Source organism: Cuculus canorus, chromosome 1 (assembly GCF_017976375.1).
Source record: "Cuculus canorus isolate bCucCan1 chromosome 1, bCucCan1.pri, whole genome shotgun sequence".
Classification (NCBI taxonomy): domain Eukaryota; kingdom Metazoa; phylum Chordata; class Aves; order Cuculiformes; family Cuculidae; genus Cuculus; species Cuculus canorus.
In genome coordinates this window covers 170,461,693-170,480,335 of record NC_071401.1, presented here as the reverse complement: position 1 = coordinate 170,480,335, position 18,643 = coordinate 170,461,693, and the positions used below count along the sequence as shown (strand labels likewise).

General features: G+C 36.4%; 1 protein-coding gene across 3 annotated transcripts in view; it reads right to left on the bottom strand.

The window, feature by feature from the left end:
• Positions 1 to 3,563: 3,563 nt before the first annotated feature.
• Positions 3,564 to 18,643, bottom strand: part of APAF1 (apoptotic peptidase activating factor 1) — a 36,643-nt gene continuing 21,563 nt past the window's right edge. For all 3 annotated transcript variants that reach the window (XM_054069769.1, XM_054069762.1, XM_054069755.1), the window contains 12 exons: positions 18,170 to 18,295; positions 16,900 to 17,061; positions 16,462 to 16,590; positions 15,591 to 15,716; positions 14,618 to 14,737; positions 13,156 to 13,281; positions 12,690 to 12,815; positions 10,258 to 10,377; positions 9,797 to 9,922; positions 8,605 to 8,730; positions 8,019 to 8,165; positions 3,564 to 5,222 (listed from right to left, as the gene is read on the bottom strand). In XM_054069769.1, coding sequence (XP_053925744.1) covers positions 5,079 to 5,222; positions 8,019 to 8,165; positions 8,605 to 8,730; positions 9,797 to 9,922; positions 10,258 to 10,377; positions 12,690 to 12,815; positions 13,156 to 13,281; positions 14,618 to 14,737; positions 15,591 to 15,716; positions 16,462 to 16,590; positions 16,900 to 17,061; positions 18,170 to 18,295 — 1,578 coding nt within the window. In that variant the 3' untranslated portion in view covers positions 3,564 to 5,078. The remainder of the gene's footprint in view (positions 5,223 to 8,018; positions 8,166 to 8,604; positions 8,731 to 9,796; positions 9,923 to 10,257; positions 10,378 to 12,689; positions 12,816 to 13,155; positions 13,282 to 14,617; positions 14,738 to 15,590; positions 15,717 to 16,461; positions 16,591 to 16,899; positions 17,062 to 18,169; positions 18,296 to 18,643) is intronic.

Below are 18,643 nucleotides of genomic sequence, written 5' to 3'. Positions count from 1 at the left end.
TTTTTAGAACTACAGGAAATCCCTGCTGTCATTTGTTACAAAGTATTGGTTATTTATAAAAATGAATTTTGCTATACAGTTAGTAGGAAACAATTAAAAGAGCCCATTGCTTGAGAAATGTGAGAAACGTAAAATACTATTTTTAAAATATTTTCATTGGAAATAACACCAGCTTTACATAAACAGCATAGTATTTACTTTTACACACCTGGACTGGGTCAATTTGTCTTTGCCTCATTTTTGAGTCATTTTAAATATCATGATTTTCAGAATTCAACTGAGTTCATATGTTACTAAAGAAACAGAACAAAGCCAAAAAAGAAAAAAGAGACACAAACAAACTGAAAGGAATGAATGGAAGATATTAGAAATACCACACACAGAGACACAAAGTCTGATTGTGGCATCCTCAGTAAGTTCTCAAATGATCCCCCTTGAGTACAGAGCAAGAATCCACTCTAGCCTGAAGGACTTGAATCTGATCATTCTCAGAGCACTTGTTATACATATAACATATAGTTTGTAAAATGGAAACAAGCCACAGGAAGCCAATTTGTTCTGTAAACAGTCAGACCAAAGAGAGAAACTGCCTGTTGAAACACTTAAGATGCTTAAGCTTTCTTATCGTTCTGAATAAAAACACCTAAATAATTCTACCATTCCAACTACCACAGAGTTGTACTGTGTCCCGAAAGTGTAGCTGTAGGAGATGATACAGGAACTGTTGAAGTTGTCAGGAACATGTTCAGACTAAAAAAATCTTACTCTTCTATAATCACTGGAGCTTTTAGGATGCACTCTAACAGCCCAGCTTAGGCGTCTATTAAATCTAGTTGCGAGGTTTCTTACAACAAGCCCCCGTAGGAGAAAGTTGTGCAGCAAGCTAATTTGGAAAATAACCCTCAAATCCCAAGAAAACCCAACACCCTTCATCCAAAACCACCTCTCCCTACCCTTCCTCCCCCAAAAAACACTAACATGCAAAGACATTGGTAGCAGCACGATGCACAACAGATTTGGAAGAGCTGAAAATTATAGGTCAGCCTACTGGAGAGCTCATGCCAAAGAAGTCTCATCTCAGCTTAACAGTTTACTGCACATTGGCAGAGCCAGTGGCTGTGTCCCATTCCCAGCTTAAAAGAGCAAAGTCAAATTGAGCACAAAAACCACACTGGAAGTGTTCTGAGTAGCTGGCACATTCCCTGTTCTCCAAACAGTAAGGTTCGTTTTGCTTGAAATCATAACAGAAATAAGGTATCCCAAGTCCTCAGAGCTCTTGGGCATCAACCATCACCATCTATAAGCCCCAAAGAAATTTGTGATTTTGTAGTAGACAAAAGAAGGAAGAAAGCAAATTGTGGACAAATACACCGGAGCGTCTGCTATCAAGACGGAAATACCAGACAGCATGTTCAGCCACTGGGCTGACTTTTGCACTCCTTGGCATTGCCACAGCATTTGTACATGCTATGGAGAACCAAGGGCAACCGATGAGTCCGTGTTCTACTACTAGTTTGAAGAACATACTTGAATTCTCTTTGACCTACTGGTATTCTGGATTTACCTGCTTCTTGATGAGGCAGAGTGGCCTCCCTGCAAGATTCTGTTCCAGCAGGGCAAGACCACACAACCTGAACCAGACTGCTTTCTCGCGCTGGCTTTCCTCTGAAACCTGCAAAGGTGTCAGCTTCTGTGAAACACCTCAGGAGAGAGGAGATGAAGACACACACTCCAGCGCAGCAAGATACAGCGTGGGGAACTCAATCTCACACAGAGACTTCACTAAATAAAAAAATTAGTGGGGAAATCCAGCAATTTGCACAGTGTTCTGTAACAAAGGGTTGAACCACATCATTTTTGGGAGGACATAGAATAATTTTTGGGTAGAGGATGTTCCTCTACTGGCAACAGGTTACCAATTCCAGCTCTATCCACCCACTCCAGCACTACAAGGGGCCTATAAAAATGTACATGGAAAAACCTCAGGCAATAATCGCGTAGTTCCATTTTAAATGACTGTGTAAGATAAGGGAGAGAAAAGGGGAACATTGTAGTTAAACAAACAATACAATTCAGGGCAATATAAGGCATTCTTTTGAGCAGCTGTATGGCATGTAGGTAACAATCCTTATTAATAAAGAGAAGATATTTGTGAAGGAGCTGTAGGTCTAACCGCCAAAGTGAAGAGACTCAAAACTTCTACAGAAACTGACAGGCATTGTTAAGAGGAGGTGTACCTAAACACTGTTTACACAAAAGCATATAATAATTTTGGTTAAAGAAGTAGAGAAAATAGGCAATGCAGATCAGTTAAATTTGAATGCAGATTGACTGAGCTTGATCTGGCATTACCAGAGATAATTGAAGTACTAATGTTCAATCTACATAAAAATTGCTTCTGGCCAAACTTTCCTTTCCTTTAAAATACATTTAACGCCAAAGAGAACAGTTACATCTGATGGTACAAAAGGAATTTATTTTCTGTTACAGTAACCTTCCCAAATATTTTAAATTAAAGAAGTTGTTGCCCTGGTTGGTCCCTATTTTAACAATCTTTCATTTAAATTTTGTCATCCTCTTCCTGCGAATCATATCTATTCTTTGTCCCTTCAGACTTTCTCATCACTATTTCTCTTCCTCTACCCCAGCTACAAAGACTTACAGCCAAGCCTATAGATGTGCACATGAAAGCAATCATCTTGACTCTATCAACACTGCCTTCTTTAAAGCACAGTCTCCTCAGTTCCAGCAACAAGCATAATGCTCCTGTGTGTAGCATTCCCCATTCTTGCGGAATAATTCAGGAATGCACTATTTATCTCACACTTCTTCAAGCTTCTGTGCTACTTGCTTCAAAATTCCAATCACCTATGAACTCTGCTCATTCACAGTTCATTTACTTCATTAAACAATGATCAGTTTTTCCTATCATCAGAGCTTTACCAGCATTGTCACAAAAGAGAACCTTCTGCTCTGGTTCCTCGTGTTTATCCTGTATCTTTTTACCTAGTTACAGAGTCATGGAGCAGTTTGGGTTGGAAGGGACCTTAAAGATCATCGAGTTCCAACACCCCCCCTGCCATGGGCAGGGACATCCCACCAGATCAGGCTGCCCATGGCACATCCAACCTGGCCTTGAACACCTCCAGGGATGTTGGGTCTCCGAAGTTCGGACCAAAGTGGTCCTGTGTGTGGTCCTGTGCAACCTGACGCTGGCTGAGAGAAGCTTCCTGCTCCTTGAATCTTCAGGAACTCAGGGAGGATACTGATGAGGTCTGTGCAAACTAGACAGCAGGAGCAACTGCATCGTGAACATTGCAAGACGTGTTAAAAGGCTTCAGTTTCCCTTCATTCACTTTTTCCTCCATCCTCACACTTAATACTGTTCCTTATCTGTCAAAGTACTTCTGATGTAGTTTGTAAAGTAGCATTATGTTTAGATTGAAAATAAAACCACAATAGAAGACAAAAAAAAAAAAAAAGCAGGCAGTACTTCCCCTCCCTCCTTACCTTTAAAACCAAATCAAAACAAAAAAACCCAAGCACTCAAGAATTCAAACTCATTTACAACTTTGGCCAATATTGCCTGGATTATCTTTATTGAATTCTGTACATACGTAGAATACAAAACATCACATTTCTTTAAATGAATTTCTTCTCTTTACATTTTTGCCAGCAATACTTTCATTATACTGACCCGTATTCAATAAAACCTTAGAAATGGTGGAATTTTGAGTTAAAAAAGATAAAAAATGGTGATTGTCAAAACCAGGAAAATACTAAAAATGTATATGAAATCTTCTGAAATACACACAAAAAATACTAAAACTGAGAATTTCATTATTCTGTATCATTATTCTAATGTACTTTTTACGATCACGTTCTTAGATGGAGCGAATGTTCTAGAATCAACTACAAAAATATTGAAATCATGATATTAATGCTTGTGCAGTTGCTCATAGCAGTTGAGGCAATTCACCAGAATAAGACTTACTAGGTACCTAAGAAAAATCGTTATTTAATTATTCACAAAAGATATGTCAAGTATAATTAGTACAAAATGTTAAAATTTCAACCTCATATTGAATCTATAAATACATTGTACAGAAAACCCAAACCAAAATAACTCCAAAAGTCAAACAGAAAATCACACATTGCCAGGCAAGAGATTCCTGGGCATAGAATCCCATGTAAACAAAATTGATGACAATAAAATACCTCCATAATATAAACTGAATGTTATCCCAAAAGGAAAAATAACTAAAATTCACACCTTTTTATGTTTTGCAATATATATCTTTCAAACCATTTCCATTCTCAGTGCAGCTGGTTAGCTCTGTTCATCTTTTGACTAGAAATGTAGCACAATCTCTTTCACTTCAATTGATCCTTCCACTTCAAGACACTTTCAGATCTTTTCTTGAGAAAACAAGATTCAAGATGTTCCCTTTAATAATAATAGCTCATATGTGTTACAATGCACTTTTATCTCCACAAGATTTGAAGCATGAAGGTTCTTACTGCAAGTGGGAAGCACCGCTGCTGTAAACTGAACAGCTACTTGATTCGTTTTGAATGTCAAGCACCAAGATAGCTAGTTTCATTTTTCAAATTAATTATGTCCCTGATTCTTTCCATTCTGTACTAAATGAAAATCATTGCTTCACAGTAAAAAAAAGGTTTTTTGCATCTTATACAATTGTCTTCATGGCTAGAGAGCATTTAGCCATCAGCCTTAGCACAAAATATAATTTCAAAGTATTGCATTTGTGTTATTTCTTCACTGCTATTAATATTAATTACAACTAATCTGAATAAATCTTAATATAATTTCCTTACAAAATTGGAACCAATATACTTAAGATGCAAATCAAGTCTTAAGGATTATAATAATGCTTATTAAAAACAAGATTAAATGCAAGTTCATTTGAAAAAAAAAACATAAATACACATGAAAACATCATGAGTACAACAGTGATCTATAATTCACAGCTTAATGAGCATCTGACAAATATTTACCAGAATTTTGTCTCCAGCTCAAAAAAAAAGAATTATCTTTCCAGTGTTCAGCACATTAATCACAACTTCTGTAATACATAAAGAATACCAAGATTATCAACAGTCACATACACTCTGAAATTAGGGGACACATGTATCGATTTGAGGTTCGTTCCATTTGTGTAGAAGTTTTGTAAGGATTCTCCAGTAGTTACATCCCACCACTGTAAAAAATAACAATGAACTTTCAGTTAGTTGAAGGAAGTTTAGAATAAATTCTATGAACAGGCTTTGCATGGCAAACCCAGTAGACTGCTTTTCCCAAAGTGGTAGAATTAAAAATAAAAATACAAGTAATCTTACGCAGAACATGTTTGGTTATTAGAAGTATAAGACTTTCAGATTAAGAGAAACTTTAAAAAGACCAAAGCTGATCGATTTCAAAAAAGCATACAAATCAATAAATTCAGGTACTGCCTTCATCATGAAGTGTGATCAACGGATGTAAACCGTAACATGCCCAAAATTTAAGACTGTATTTTCATATAGCCAAATGAACACACGAAACACACTGCCAGACCATATAACTGAAACTACAGCTGGACTGAAAAACCTAAGTGGACTCACAAGAGGATCTCAGTCACGAACACAGATGAAACCATTTGCAGTTTTGTTGTTACTAGGACGGACTTTTTTTTCAGTGAGATGCCACTAAGAAAACTACTCTTTGTTCTTGCAACATTTGAGTCCAGTAGCAAAACATCGAAACAGATTGCCTTCAGCTTTGATCGTCTATAAGCAGGTGGTATCACTAGCTTTTAGCTTATTCATCTCACTAAATATGTAACAGTATAGTTGTGTACACATAATACAGATTTGCAACTACACAGCGATAATGTTCTAATTAAAAACACCTTTCCTAAAGTGCTGTTATCTGATGGAGACCTAAAAAAAAAAATAATCCAGATCTGAATTAGCTCTTGAGCCTTTATTAGTGGATAAATGAAGCTGGGCCAAAGGGCACCACTCACACAGCAGTTTCAACAGTACATAGCTGGATGCAGCTCATCTATGAACAAGACGACTCATTTGTTTAAAGATATCTTCCATGTGATTCTACAATCCAACTCAGTACACTTTTTAGAGGTCCAAACTTCTGAAACGTTTTAGACATTCACTGACTAGTCTGTCCCTACAAAAAAAGGCAGGTGTGTGTTTTCATGCACATCATACGCATCCATTTGTAGATCTTAAAAGAAAAGTAGAAATACAATCCTTTGAGAAGACATGGTGATTGTATCTGGTCACAATGACTGGAAAAAGTCAAATGCCTTTTCACAAAGGGCAAAAAAGATGGTAGGAACTACAGACCAGTCACCTTCACTCCAGCGTCTGGGATTATTATGGAACAAGTTTTCTGGAAGCCATGTGAAGGACAATAAGGTGATCGTGAACAACTAGCACAGATTTACCAAAGGTAAATCATGCTGAACCACCCAAATGACTTCTATTGACAATAATGGTGGTTCTGCAAACAGCATTCCAAGAGCAGTGCATGTGATTAACCTTGACTTCAGCCAAGCCTCCAACATGGTCTCCTATAGTGTCCTTATAATGAAACTAGAGAGATAAAGACAAGATGGGTGGAATACAAGGTAGGTGACAAACTGGGTGGCCTGCTAGATTCCAAAAGTAGTAGTCAGCAGTTCAGTCACCGTGTGTGTGTTGAGCCCCACACTAGTACAAGAAAGACATTCTCAAACGGGAGAATATCCAGCACACTGTCACTGAGATGGCTGGACAACTAGGACAGATGTCATAGACTGAATAAATTCAGTGCTCTGTCTTCTAAAGAAAAGGCAACTAACTGCTGTCTGCAACTACCAAAAAGAGGGTTACAGTTGACAGAATCACTCTTCCTCAGGGCCCAGAGGCACCTCTGTCAGGGTGGGACACAAAACTGAGTGGGGCAAGGCCCTAAGCAACTTTACAGAAGTCTGCAAACTACCTTCAGCAAGGGGCTGGACTAGATGAGTTGTAGAAATCCCTAACATCCTAAACCATTCTATAACTCCAAGAAGCATTACAACACCATACTGTGTAACCAACCACAAGACAAAATGGGAAGGAAGCTAAAAACAGGATGCGTGTCCTGTTCTTTAATATGAAACAAACGTCAGAAGACATTTTCTGTGCTAAATTAGAAAACTCAACTGTCTTTGTTAAGTGGATACTAATTGACTCCAAGGAATTACTCTGGTAGCATCCCCAACAGCAAAACAGTAACCAACAATCAGCTAAGCTCCAATACTCTGTGAAATGAGATCTCCACAACCTGTCACTTCATAAACACACACAGTTTCTACTAACAGGTATTAGCTACCACAGGAGGGAAAATAAAATAAATTAATGAGAAATTTATAATTACAAAGAACAAATTCACAGACTGAAAAAAAGTATGCCAAATAAAATGTATGAGCAAATAAAAGACTGATAAAAACATTTCTCCTCAGTTTCAACATGCCTTCATCCAAAAATTACTTACAGAATGTCTTCCAAGGCAGAAAATTATCACTTTAAATTCCTTCTTAATCTCTATTTATGAAAAAAATTAAAATTCAGTATCTTTAAAAAAAAATAAGAGGCTGACATAGAGCATTTTTCTGCTCATTATAAAAAGCACAGTTGCTGCTGAAACTGAGTAGATATTAAGGCAGACAGAAATTGCTGGGATTTTTAATATTAAAGATGTTAATGAAGGATGTTGCTAATAAAATTCTGAAACTAATAAAATAACAAAGTCTGAAGTCTGAATTCTTAGGAGACCTTTTCAGAAGGCTTTCAGATTTGAGAAGAAAGGAAGTTAAAAGTGCTAGACAGTCATCAAAATGAAGCAGTTTTCTGTTAAGTAAAATGTGTCAGGTTTGTTTCTTTGAATTAGTCTGCATTTTCTTTTAGAATTATCAAAGTATTGCCGTTTAATTAGGTATGTTAGGATATTTTATTATTTCAAGGCTTACTTTAAGATAGCCTCCAGATGACACAAGCATTTTACTGTCAGGAGAGAATGCGAGGTCTGTTACCCAACCACCATGTGTTGGTTCTCCTTCATCTAGAGTAACTGGGGAGCAGAGGTGAAGTAGTGCACCTGTTAAAACGTTCCAAATCTAAAAAAAAGAGAGAAGATTATGTATACAACTTAATTTACTGGGGAAAACAAATCTCTGGTAAAAAAAGCCAAAATTATTTTTTCTATATTAGAGAAAAAAAACCCTTGTAAATAAGCATTCTACTTGAAGTAACAGAATAATCCAAAAAATGAATTCTCCTTTTAGAATTGTATCATATAGGAGGATTTAATCACACACAGTTCACAGCAGAATTATTAGTAAATCATGTGAATCAGTTCTGCAGCACTCATGGAACATAAATCTACTAATGTGCTTACCAACACCTGTCTCATGGTAAACTTGTGTATTTTCAACTCCCCAATGTTCACCATGATGCTTACAAATTAGACGTGCAGAACACAAACTATGAGAACTTTTCTGCCATGAACTGACTACCAACTGAATTGCAAAAGTAACAGCAAGGTTAAAGCAGTACCCTTATTTCTCCTTTGTCATCTCCAGTGGCCAATAATTTGTCATTAGGAGAGAAAGTACAGCACCGGACGCAGGCTTCGTGACCTTCCAGCTTATGAAGAACAGATGAGCTTTCAAAGCTCCATATCTAAAAAACAGAAGAGTGGAAAAGACAAGTTCAAAATTATGACTTCTTTCTAAAAAGGCATTAGTAGTCACAAGGGATTGTAGTGATAGGACGAGAGGCAATGGCTTCAAACTGAAGAGGAGCAGATTTAGACTAGACATAAGGAAGAATTTCTTCACTATGAGAGTGGTGAGGCACTGGCACAGTTTGCCCAGAGGAGCTGTGAATGTCCCATCCCTGGAAGCGTTCAAGGCCAAGTTGGATGGGGCCTGGGGCAGCGTGGTCTGGTGGAACGTGCCCCTGACCATGGTACGGGGGTTGTAACTAGTAGATCTTTAAAGGTCCCTTCCAACCCAAACTATTCTACGATTCTATGATTCAAAAGTACATAAGACTTTCTGTACATATGCATACATGTGTGTGCATTTATGTATATACTGTATGTATTATATATGTACGTAGTCTGCTTCTCTGAATCATGCCTGAATGCATTTGCTACAAATTACTGAACCAACTGCAAGTACATTTTTTTTCCTTGGAATACACTCTTTAATGAAGCTGATTCATTTACAAGAAAGTTCAAAGCTGGTCATAGAAAAAGGATTCATCAGTCAACTTAAAGCTATATTTAAACATTTAATATGACACTAAAAATCTAATGAGGTAGCCCCAGGATATTAAACAGTTGATTGTTTTTTGCATCTTGCTCCTGAACAGGAATACCAGAAACCAGGGACAGGACTTTCACTGGAAGTTCCAGAAATTTTTCTTAACTTAGGTTTCCAAATTAAGAATGGTAAGCCATTAACAAATCAATATAGGGAACTAAACAAAGCATTCTGCACAAACTTGTGCATTAAACATGCATTTTATTTGTACAGAAGTCACCAGGACAAGCTCAAGTTATATCCAAGATCAATTGCGAATGACTGTAATGGCTTTAGAAACATGCTCACAGACACAGTAAATTTAATACTAGAAATAAAACAAGATAACTTCAATAATCACTAGTTATCTCATAATAAAAAAATACAGCACATAGGACAGATAAGGCATAATTTTTATCTTTGTACAGAAATTAACTAACCTTTGCAGTTTTGTCAGCAGAAGTAGATGAAAACCTAGTACCATCAGGTGAAACAGCACAGGAAAGAACAGCACCTCCATGGCAAGCAAAATCTTTTTCCATGTTTACAGTACTGATATTCCATACCTATCAAATATATCAAAAAAAAAGGTTACTTCTGTAACACTGCAAAAATATTTCAAGTCTGCACCTAATGCAACAATATATAGGAGATAAAACTCAGCTACATTGTTCTATTACGGCCAATAGTTTGCTATACTTACTGATATAGTTACAATACAACAAGAGTGTAAATCTTACTAGAAACAGAAAATGCAAAATTGTGTCTTAAAATTCAGCTTATACTTTAGGACCAATTCAATAAAACGTGAGTCAACGACAAAGTCCAGGAAATACTAAATGTTAGAAGAGGCAATAAAATGTATTTTATGCAGTTTGCCAATACACAGCCTTTTATTTACCTTAACGGTTCCATCAAATGACCAAGAAAGAAGTTTTGAATTTTCCAGAAGTCTAAAATCCTTGATTGCTTCCTTGTGCCCTCTTAGAAACAGACATTCATTCAGCTGCCAATTCCACACCTAATCATAGAGATGCAATATATTTTAAAAAATACTTTAATGGCAAACACAAGTCAAGGAGAATGAGGTAACTGACTGATTTTTAAGTCGCAGGAATAATAAAAAAGTTCTAATGTATGTGGCAACTAATTAAAAGATTAGATGTTGAAGACATCCATAGTAGAGCAGCCGAAGATTGAGGATGCCACAGTATTTAACAGTCAATCTAGAAGAGAGTTCCTTTTAATATACATATAATTTGATTTTCAAAGTGAACTCAAAATCCACTGGTAATTTAAAATGAAACAGTAAACCAATAATTTTTTAGACACCCCAGAAGTTTGGGGGTTTAATCTTTTGATTATTGCAATAAGCAGACTTCCATCATCTGGCAGACCTCATATTTTCCATACTTAAATTAACTTTTTTTTATATTTCTAAAGTCTATTTTTAATGGATTGCCTTTTTGTTTTGCATTTTCATAAGAAAATTTTAAGATTTTTTTAATTTTTTTTCCATTTTTAATTCAGTTATTCACTGAAAACTAACGAAATGTGATTTTATTTTAGAGAAAGTATTGAACATCAATTTAAATGACAACTATTTAATAAGTTTCAAATTAATAGGTTTTCTGCATCAAAGAAAGAAGAGATAGCAAAGGTGACAATGTCGGTGACCTCACTGAGGTACTGTCCACTACAGGGAGTGAGGACCCAGAAGCAAAGCTACCCAGAAAGAAGGCGCCAACAGCTGATGACCTGGTGAGCTGTCTGCACCGCTCAACTGACCGCAGGGATGGCGCTCAATCTAGCCTCAGTTCAGAGCAGAGTTAGAGCAAAACAAACACCAAAGTGGGATGCAGCACAGGTTACAAATATGTCAGCAAATCGGTAGAACACCGAAATTGGAACAGATTTGGTGAGCAAAACAGCGCTGAGAAGCACCCACATGTTTCGGAGGTTTTTCTTCAAACCAGCTCAAGTTTGGTTTTGCGGACTGACTGTTTTTTAGTAGCCTGAGCATGTGTTCTAGTTTAGGAATCTTGTCAGTGTGCCTGAAACCACTCTGCAGTGCAAACTAAAGTACAGCATAAACAACCAGGACATTCACTTCAGAAGTGCATCCCTGAGGTGAGCTAAAATGCGAATAATACACACATCAGAAAGCTTCTCCAGAGCCAGTCTACCTTGCTGAGAAGCAGAGCTTACTAACTTGAGACTACATCAGTGCAGCCATTCTATTTCTAGCTAGTATCTGCATTCAGCACTGTTCTGGAGCAGGTGGACACACCGGCCCACTCAGACACAGGTCTTTTTACCTCATTACTTCAGACAATGTTAAGCAACCCACTGACAGACTTTCCACAGATAGCCAGTTTGGGGCTGCATCCCGAACACTTCACTTATGCAGTCAGAACTGTTTTACTTATCTTGTCTGAAAATCAACATCCCTTTCACCCATATTTAGGCCCCTCACTGCAAGAAGGGTGTTGAGGCTCAGGAGCGTGCCCAGAGAAGAGCAACGAAGCTGGTGAACAAGTCTCATGGGAAGCGGCTGAGAGAGATGGGGTTGCTTAGGCTGCAGAAGAGGAGGCTGAGGGGAGACCTTATTGCTCTGAAAAGAGGTTGTAGAGAGGTGGGTGCTGGCCTCTTCTCCCAAGTGGCAGGGGACAGAACAAGGGGGAATGGCCTCAAGCTGAGCCAGGGGAGGTTCAGGCCGGACATTAGGAAAATATTTTTCACAGAAAGAGTCATCAGGCACTGCAACAGGCTGCCCAGGGAGGGGGTTGAGTCACCACCCCTGGAGGTATTTAAAAGACGGGTAGACAAGGTGCTCAGGGACATGGTTTAGTGGCAGGTGGGAATGGTTGGAGTCGATGATCCAAGAGGTCTTTTCCTAGTGACTCTATGATTTATTTTGCTTCTATGATTCTAAAGGAGTTGGTGCCTTTCTATCATCCACAGCATTAAAAATAGAAATTGTGTAATATTCATTATCACATAAGATCCACATAAAGGCTACAGTTTCTACAGTCCCTTGCTCCAAGATGAAGCAACAGATGGATATTAGGAAAAATTTATTTACTGGAAGGGTGGTTAAGCATTGGAACAGGTTGCCCAGAGACACAATGGAGTCTCCTTCCCTGGAGGTATTCAAAACATATGTAGATGTGGCACATGGTTTAGTAAGAATGGTGGTGTTGGGTTGACGTTTGGACTTGATCTTATAGGTCTCTTCCAACTGTAATGATTCTATCAACGCAGTATATAGTAGTCATTTACCAAGTTCAAGTTATCTATACTATAAAAGATCTTTTCAAATATCTTCCAAACCTGTATAACTGAATCATGAGCGCTTGAAATGAGAATTTGACAATCAGAGGTAAATCGACAATGCTGCACAGATGTCCTGTAGGCCTCCTGGGACTTCAGAACTTTCCCATCCAACAACTGTAATATCTTTACAATTAAGAAAGAAATAATAATATTAATTTTACAGGAATTAGGAAGAAAAGAACCTTTAATTTAAATAACACAGGACTGTAAAAAAGTGATTCTAAGGCAATGAATTGGAGCAATCAAAAATCCATATTAGCTTAGTCCTTGGCAAAATGAAGTTCAGAGTTACATCAGTAGCACTATCTTTAAATTACTGTCATTTAGGCATCACTCACAAATGTAAAAAAGTTAATGTTTTATGTTGAAGAAAATTATTGTATGAACTCATTCAAATGACATTGCTTTAAAAAGAAAGAGGTGTTTTCCTACTATTTTTAAAATCAAATTTAGGATTTAATACCTTTATTGTTCCACTCTCCTGTCCAAAAGCTGCAAATTTAAGATCCTCACTTAAGCAACAGCAGGAAATGGGGGATTCTTGAGCTGCTGTCTGTATAATAACACTGTCTGTATTTCCATTGATAAGCTGCAAGATAGGAAGTTAATAAGTTATTACAACATTTTTAAATTTAAAATTCAATAAATTATAATACAGAGCTAAGAATGCTAAAGAGAATAGTGTAGCAGTTTCAAACCTTGAATTATACGGATCTGTTACTTTCATAAACCAATTGCTTTGAAGGTCAGTGTAAGTCTTCACAGAATGCTCTCTGAACAGAACAAGTTTGCAGAAGGAAACATCTCAGTATTATAAGGCTTTTTCACATTTGTCTGACTACAGAAAACAGTAATCAAAATGCTACTTCCAAATCCCAAAAGCCATATAGCAAGCCCCACACTGAAATTTACATTGCCAGCCAGACTTCACAGTTTATGCCAGAGAGACAATAAAATACTTTAAGTGCACCTGGTAAGTATAACTTTTAACTTACTAGCACACACAATACACCAAATCTCAACCCTGTATCTTCCTCAAATCAAATCACCAGTTGGGAAAAAAAAATCTTAACACTATAATGATTTAGAAACAATGTTTAAGTGTGAAGTGTTTAAAAACAAACATGCTGCACATCAAAAGGTGACTAGAACCCCACTTATCAGAGATTACACATTACAAAAGGTAAAACATCACAGTTGCAAGAAAAACTACTTTTAGACATGGGATAGAAGAGAGATTCTGGTAGATTACAGCACACACACTTAACTGCATTTTCCCTTTTCAGTTAATTTCTCTTCTTGTGTAAGAGTGAAAAATCTATTCTCTTTCTACAATGGGAGTTGCCCCTCTTGACTGCACCTCTACAGGATGTCAGAATACCGTACTCAGGGCAGAAAATCTAAGCACCATCTTTCTCTAGAAAAAGTTACAATAGAAATACACTAGTCATAAATAAACAGATCAGGTCTACTAATTAAAATGACAGCCAGGCTACACCATTATCTCATGATTGCTACAGATTTTACAATTCAGGAAGATTTAAGAGTAGTGATTATCCTAAACTGCTCCCTACACATAATTACATAAAACTCCATTCACTATGTTTCACTACAACAGGTGCAGCTCCTAACCCACTTTTAGGGACCATAGCCTCCACAATTTTGAACAGAAAAAAGTTTTGTTCTTCTGCATTCAGCTTCAGTTTTGACATCAGCGTGGAAATTTCTCCTCAGACTTCTTGCTTAGTAAAGCAGGCAGAGTTTCTAGACATCAAGATCATTAGACATTAAGATCACTAATGTCACCTGCTACAGATTCCATTGTTGAAAGCCATAAGCAAGGAGCTCTTCCTGTTTCCTCTGTTTCCTACTGAGATTTGCAGATAACATTCAAATGTACTAATACATTGAAAAATACAACTTACCTGTAAATCCTTCTGATTATAAATTGCTAAAATCATCACTTCACCATTGTGAAATACAACATCTATTTCACTTTTCAGCACAGCATCAGAAGACTTGCACACCTTCTTTGTTTCCCAGATCTGTTGCAGAGCACAGTATTTAATGAGTTTTATTAGAAGACAGGATATAAAACTTGCTGAGTAAGAGGACCTGTAAACCAAAGCCTTATAAACATGCAAGTAACAGTTATTTTTTAAATCAGTGAAAATTATGCTTTTACTATTTTTATTTACTAGGGAAGGTTGTGCAATTACTATAGCGATTCCAACAGATGAAACAGAACTATTTTTTCTAAGCTGACTACTAGATTCCCCTGTGTTTAGAGTCATTGACCAGAAGTCCACATTTTTATAATCCAAAGATGACTGTTAAAATCCAATTACAAACCCCACCAAGTATAGGCTTCTATATTTCAATGGCTTTCAAAATACCAAGTACGTAAGTGTTAACTTTGGAGAAAAGGAAAGGTTATTTTGGTAAAAGGAAAGGTTACTTCCACAGATTTTAATGAGGCATTACAATTGTGGAAAGCTATCCTAAATATTTATATGCAAATATATCTAACAGTTAAGGTAATGTCAAGTCTGCTAGGATCCTCAAAAAACTTCACACTTCCTGATTCATAAAAAATCCAAAACAAAACAGAAGGTTACAATTACTCATGAACAGTCACCAGATTTTAAAATATCATATAGTTATACAATAAATTTAGATATACAGTAAATAAAGAAAAAAGCCAACTCATTTCACCATATAGCTAAGGAATTTTACACCAAAATTTTAAATTTATATTGGCTATACGCATATGCAAATACTAACTACATAATATAAATATGTTGTGTATATATATTGTGTATGATACATAATTTTAGAATAAACAATTGCTCCAGTGAATAATTTCACATTTTTCAACACAGAAAGATGCCATCTTACACGTATTGTCTGGTCATCAGATGATGTTAGAAACAGAGATCCATCTGGCGAAAATGTCACACAGTGAACCCAGCTCATGTGTCCCCTGCAATATGCTACTTTTGATAAAGATTTAATATTCCATAACTACGAGAAAAAGATGGAAGAAGAACTCAAATGAGTTTAGATTGCATTTACAAGGAAAGCAATGCAGAACAAGAAGCAATGTACTTTATTCATATTTCTTTTAGTATTTTCCTACTTTCATTCTGAAACCAGAAGTTGCAAGAACTATGCCTGCTTATCATACTGATAAGGGACATTCAATCAGCAACTTCTTTTACTGCTTTAATTTTAAAAGACAAGGGGGAAGAAAAAAAAAGAAAAAGAAACTCAAATCACATAGTGTAAAAAATACAACTTTAGTGCAGATTGCAAAACCAAAAACCACACCAAACAACAAAAAAACAACCTCAATGTTGATACTCAAACAGGCCTGCACTAGCCACACTAGTCTCAAAGTTATTCTAGCTATTTCATGCCTTTTTAGTGAGCTGCCACATGCTGCAGCAGCGTATAGAAGGAGAGAGGGGTTGGATTTTATTCAATTAAGCAACACTCCCTAGAGTGACAACAGTAACCTTAAATAAATTTTGTGGTTTTACATAAATGTGATTTCTGTTGTCCAAAAAGAACGTATAACTTCAAAACATAATTTCCGAGTTGATATTTTACATTTCAGATGCAAACAAAGATTAAGAACAATGAAGCACATGGAAAGCCTGCTAAAATTGCTACATTTGTTTCACCTCCACATACAAGAAACTATTAACACAAATGGAACATTTCATATTACAAATAGTCTCTCGGTATACTGTAGACAATCACTTACCTCAACAGAACAATGAGACAAAGCAACTGCTACTAACTCATCACCAGGACAAAAGTCACAGTATTGGATCGTACTGTGATGACTTACAATGACTTGCGTTAACAACTCACATGTTTTGACATCAAAAAGCTGTGAACACATAATTATAATAGTTAGCACCCAGTTTGTATGACTTCACTGCAGACAAGAAGCTTACATGCTCAACAGTGTGCAATTCTTGAATTTAGAAGGTATTTCTCAGTCAACAAGTTTGTTGCCTCCATATTTTTACTTTACACACACTTGAAACAACGTACCTTACACCTGAAACATCTTAATCGCCTAGAATTTTATCTTTAATCATAATTTCCAACTAGATGATCTTTAAGGTTCCTTCCAACCTAAACCATTCTAGGATTCCCTACTACCTCAAGAAAATTATTAAAGTGAAGTACTTACCAAAAGCTTATTTTTGGCTACCACCAAAATCATGTCACCATTTCTGGACCAAGAGCAACATTTTACTAAAACCTCCACATCATCTGGTTGTTCATCTGCATTTCTGAAAAAGTCTTTTATCTCAATATTTTTCAGTTCATTTCCTGACCGTGTTTCCCAAAGCTGCAATAAAAAGTAAAGGAAATATATAAAATCTCTTTTTACTGATACGGATACAGAATATAATAGGGGAGAGCAATTCCCAATCACTTTTAGGGAATAAGGGAGGTAGGGGATATAATACAAAATAGCGTTTGCCACTGTATCTGGTCAAAAAATAGCATTAGAATATCCAAAAGTCTGGACAGCTTAGACCAGAAGAAAAAAAGAAAAGGAAACAAAGAAAATTTAAAAAAAAAAAAAAAGCAACAAACCCAAACATGAAAGGAAAAAAAAACAAACCAAAAAGACAATTAGACTATAGCAGTACCCTCTACCCAAGTCTTTTCCTCATATCATTCCAGCCACACCTGCCTCTTAACAAAAGAATAAATCCAAAAATAGTACCTGCTCTGCAACTCTACTAAAAGGTCACTCACCATAAGAAATCTAGTATACATCCTACTTTGCACCCTAATTCATTGAGGCACTTGCCAAAAATCAACTTCTGTTCCCTCCACCACAATTTTCCTCCTGAATGACAACAACTACAGCCAACCCTTCTCTCCTGACTTAGCAACTCTAAGGAAAGATAGCAGTATTAAATTCTCAAATAGCATAGTTCTGTTGGAATCAAAAGCAATAAAAGGAATACTTAGATTCTGAGGAAAAACAAAGCATAAAACTCTCAATTCTGCTCTAGGACATACATGAAAAATAGCACATAGAAATTGCTTTTAATTTTTGTGCCTACTTACAGTCATCTTCAGAGACAACAGAACTTTAACCTAAAAACTTATTTTTAAGTTTCACTCCCCCTCCCCAAGTTTCCTGGAAGTACATTAGGAGAAAAAAAAAAAAAAAAAAAAAAGAAGAAAAAAGGTGATGAAAAGTAAAGGATTCAAAAGGAGGCTGGCTAGGGTTTATTTATAAATACAGGCACACAACTATTTTCCCTGGTACTAGGCAAGCCATTTCAAAATCTTGTATTAAAAAAGGGACCAATAATCAACTGCTTCAGGATTTAATTCATTAAAGTTGATCATAGAGACACAAAATTTTCTTGCACATATTTTACTAAAAAAACCCCAAACAAACATCAAAGCAGTTGATTTAAAAATACAGTGTGTACCTTTACTGTTCCATCTGTTGAGCAGCTAGCAACATATTCATCATTTGGTGAAAATCTACAGTGATTGACGGAATGTACATGACCCATCATCGTATTTCTACAATACTTTTTGTTCAAATCCCAAAGCTGTATAAGAAATAAACATATAAATATCATCATATTCATGAACTATTCAAAGATGGATTGTTCACATTCTTCTCAAAATCATTCACTGGCAATCAAAACCTCAATTATTTTTATTTAGTTTTACCCACACACTCACAGACTTGATGCTGTGCCCTGAGCTAGCTCACAATTTACCTCCATCTGCTAAAGTGCAGAAAAACTATTAACATCAGAATTACACAGAACTACTCAAACTTTCTGTACAGGGCAGACAAGGCCCTCGAACATCACAAAGTTACTGAAAGTTTCCTCAGACCGAGGAAGAAGCTTTGTCTTGCTTCTTTCCTTTTCAACTTTGAAATTATGTAC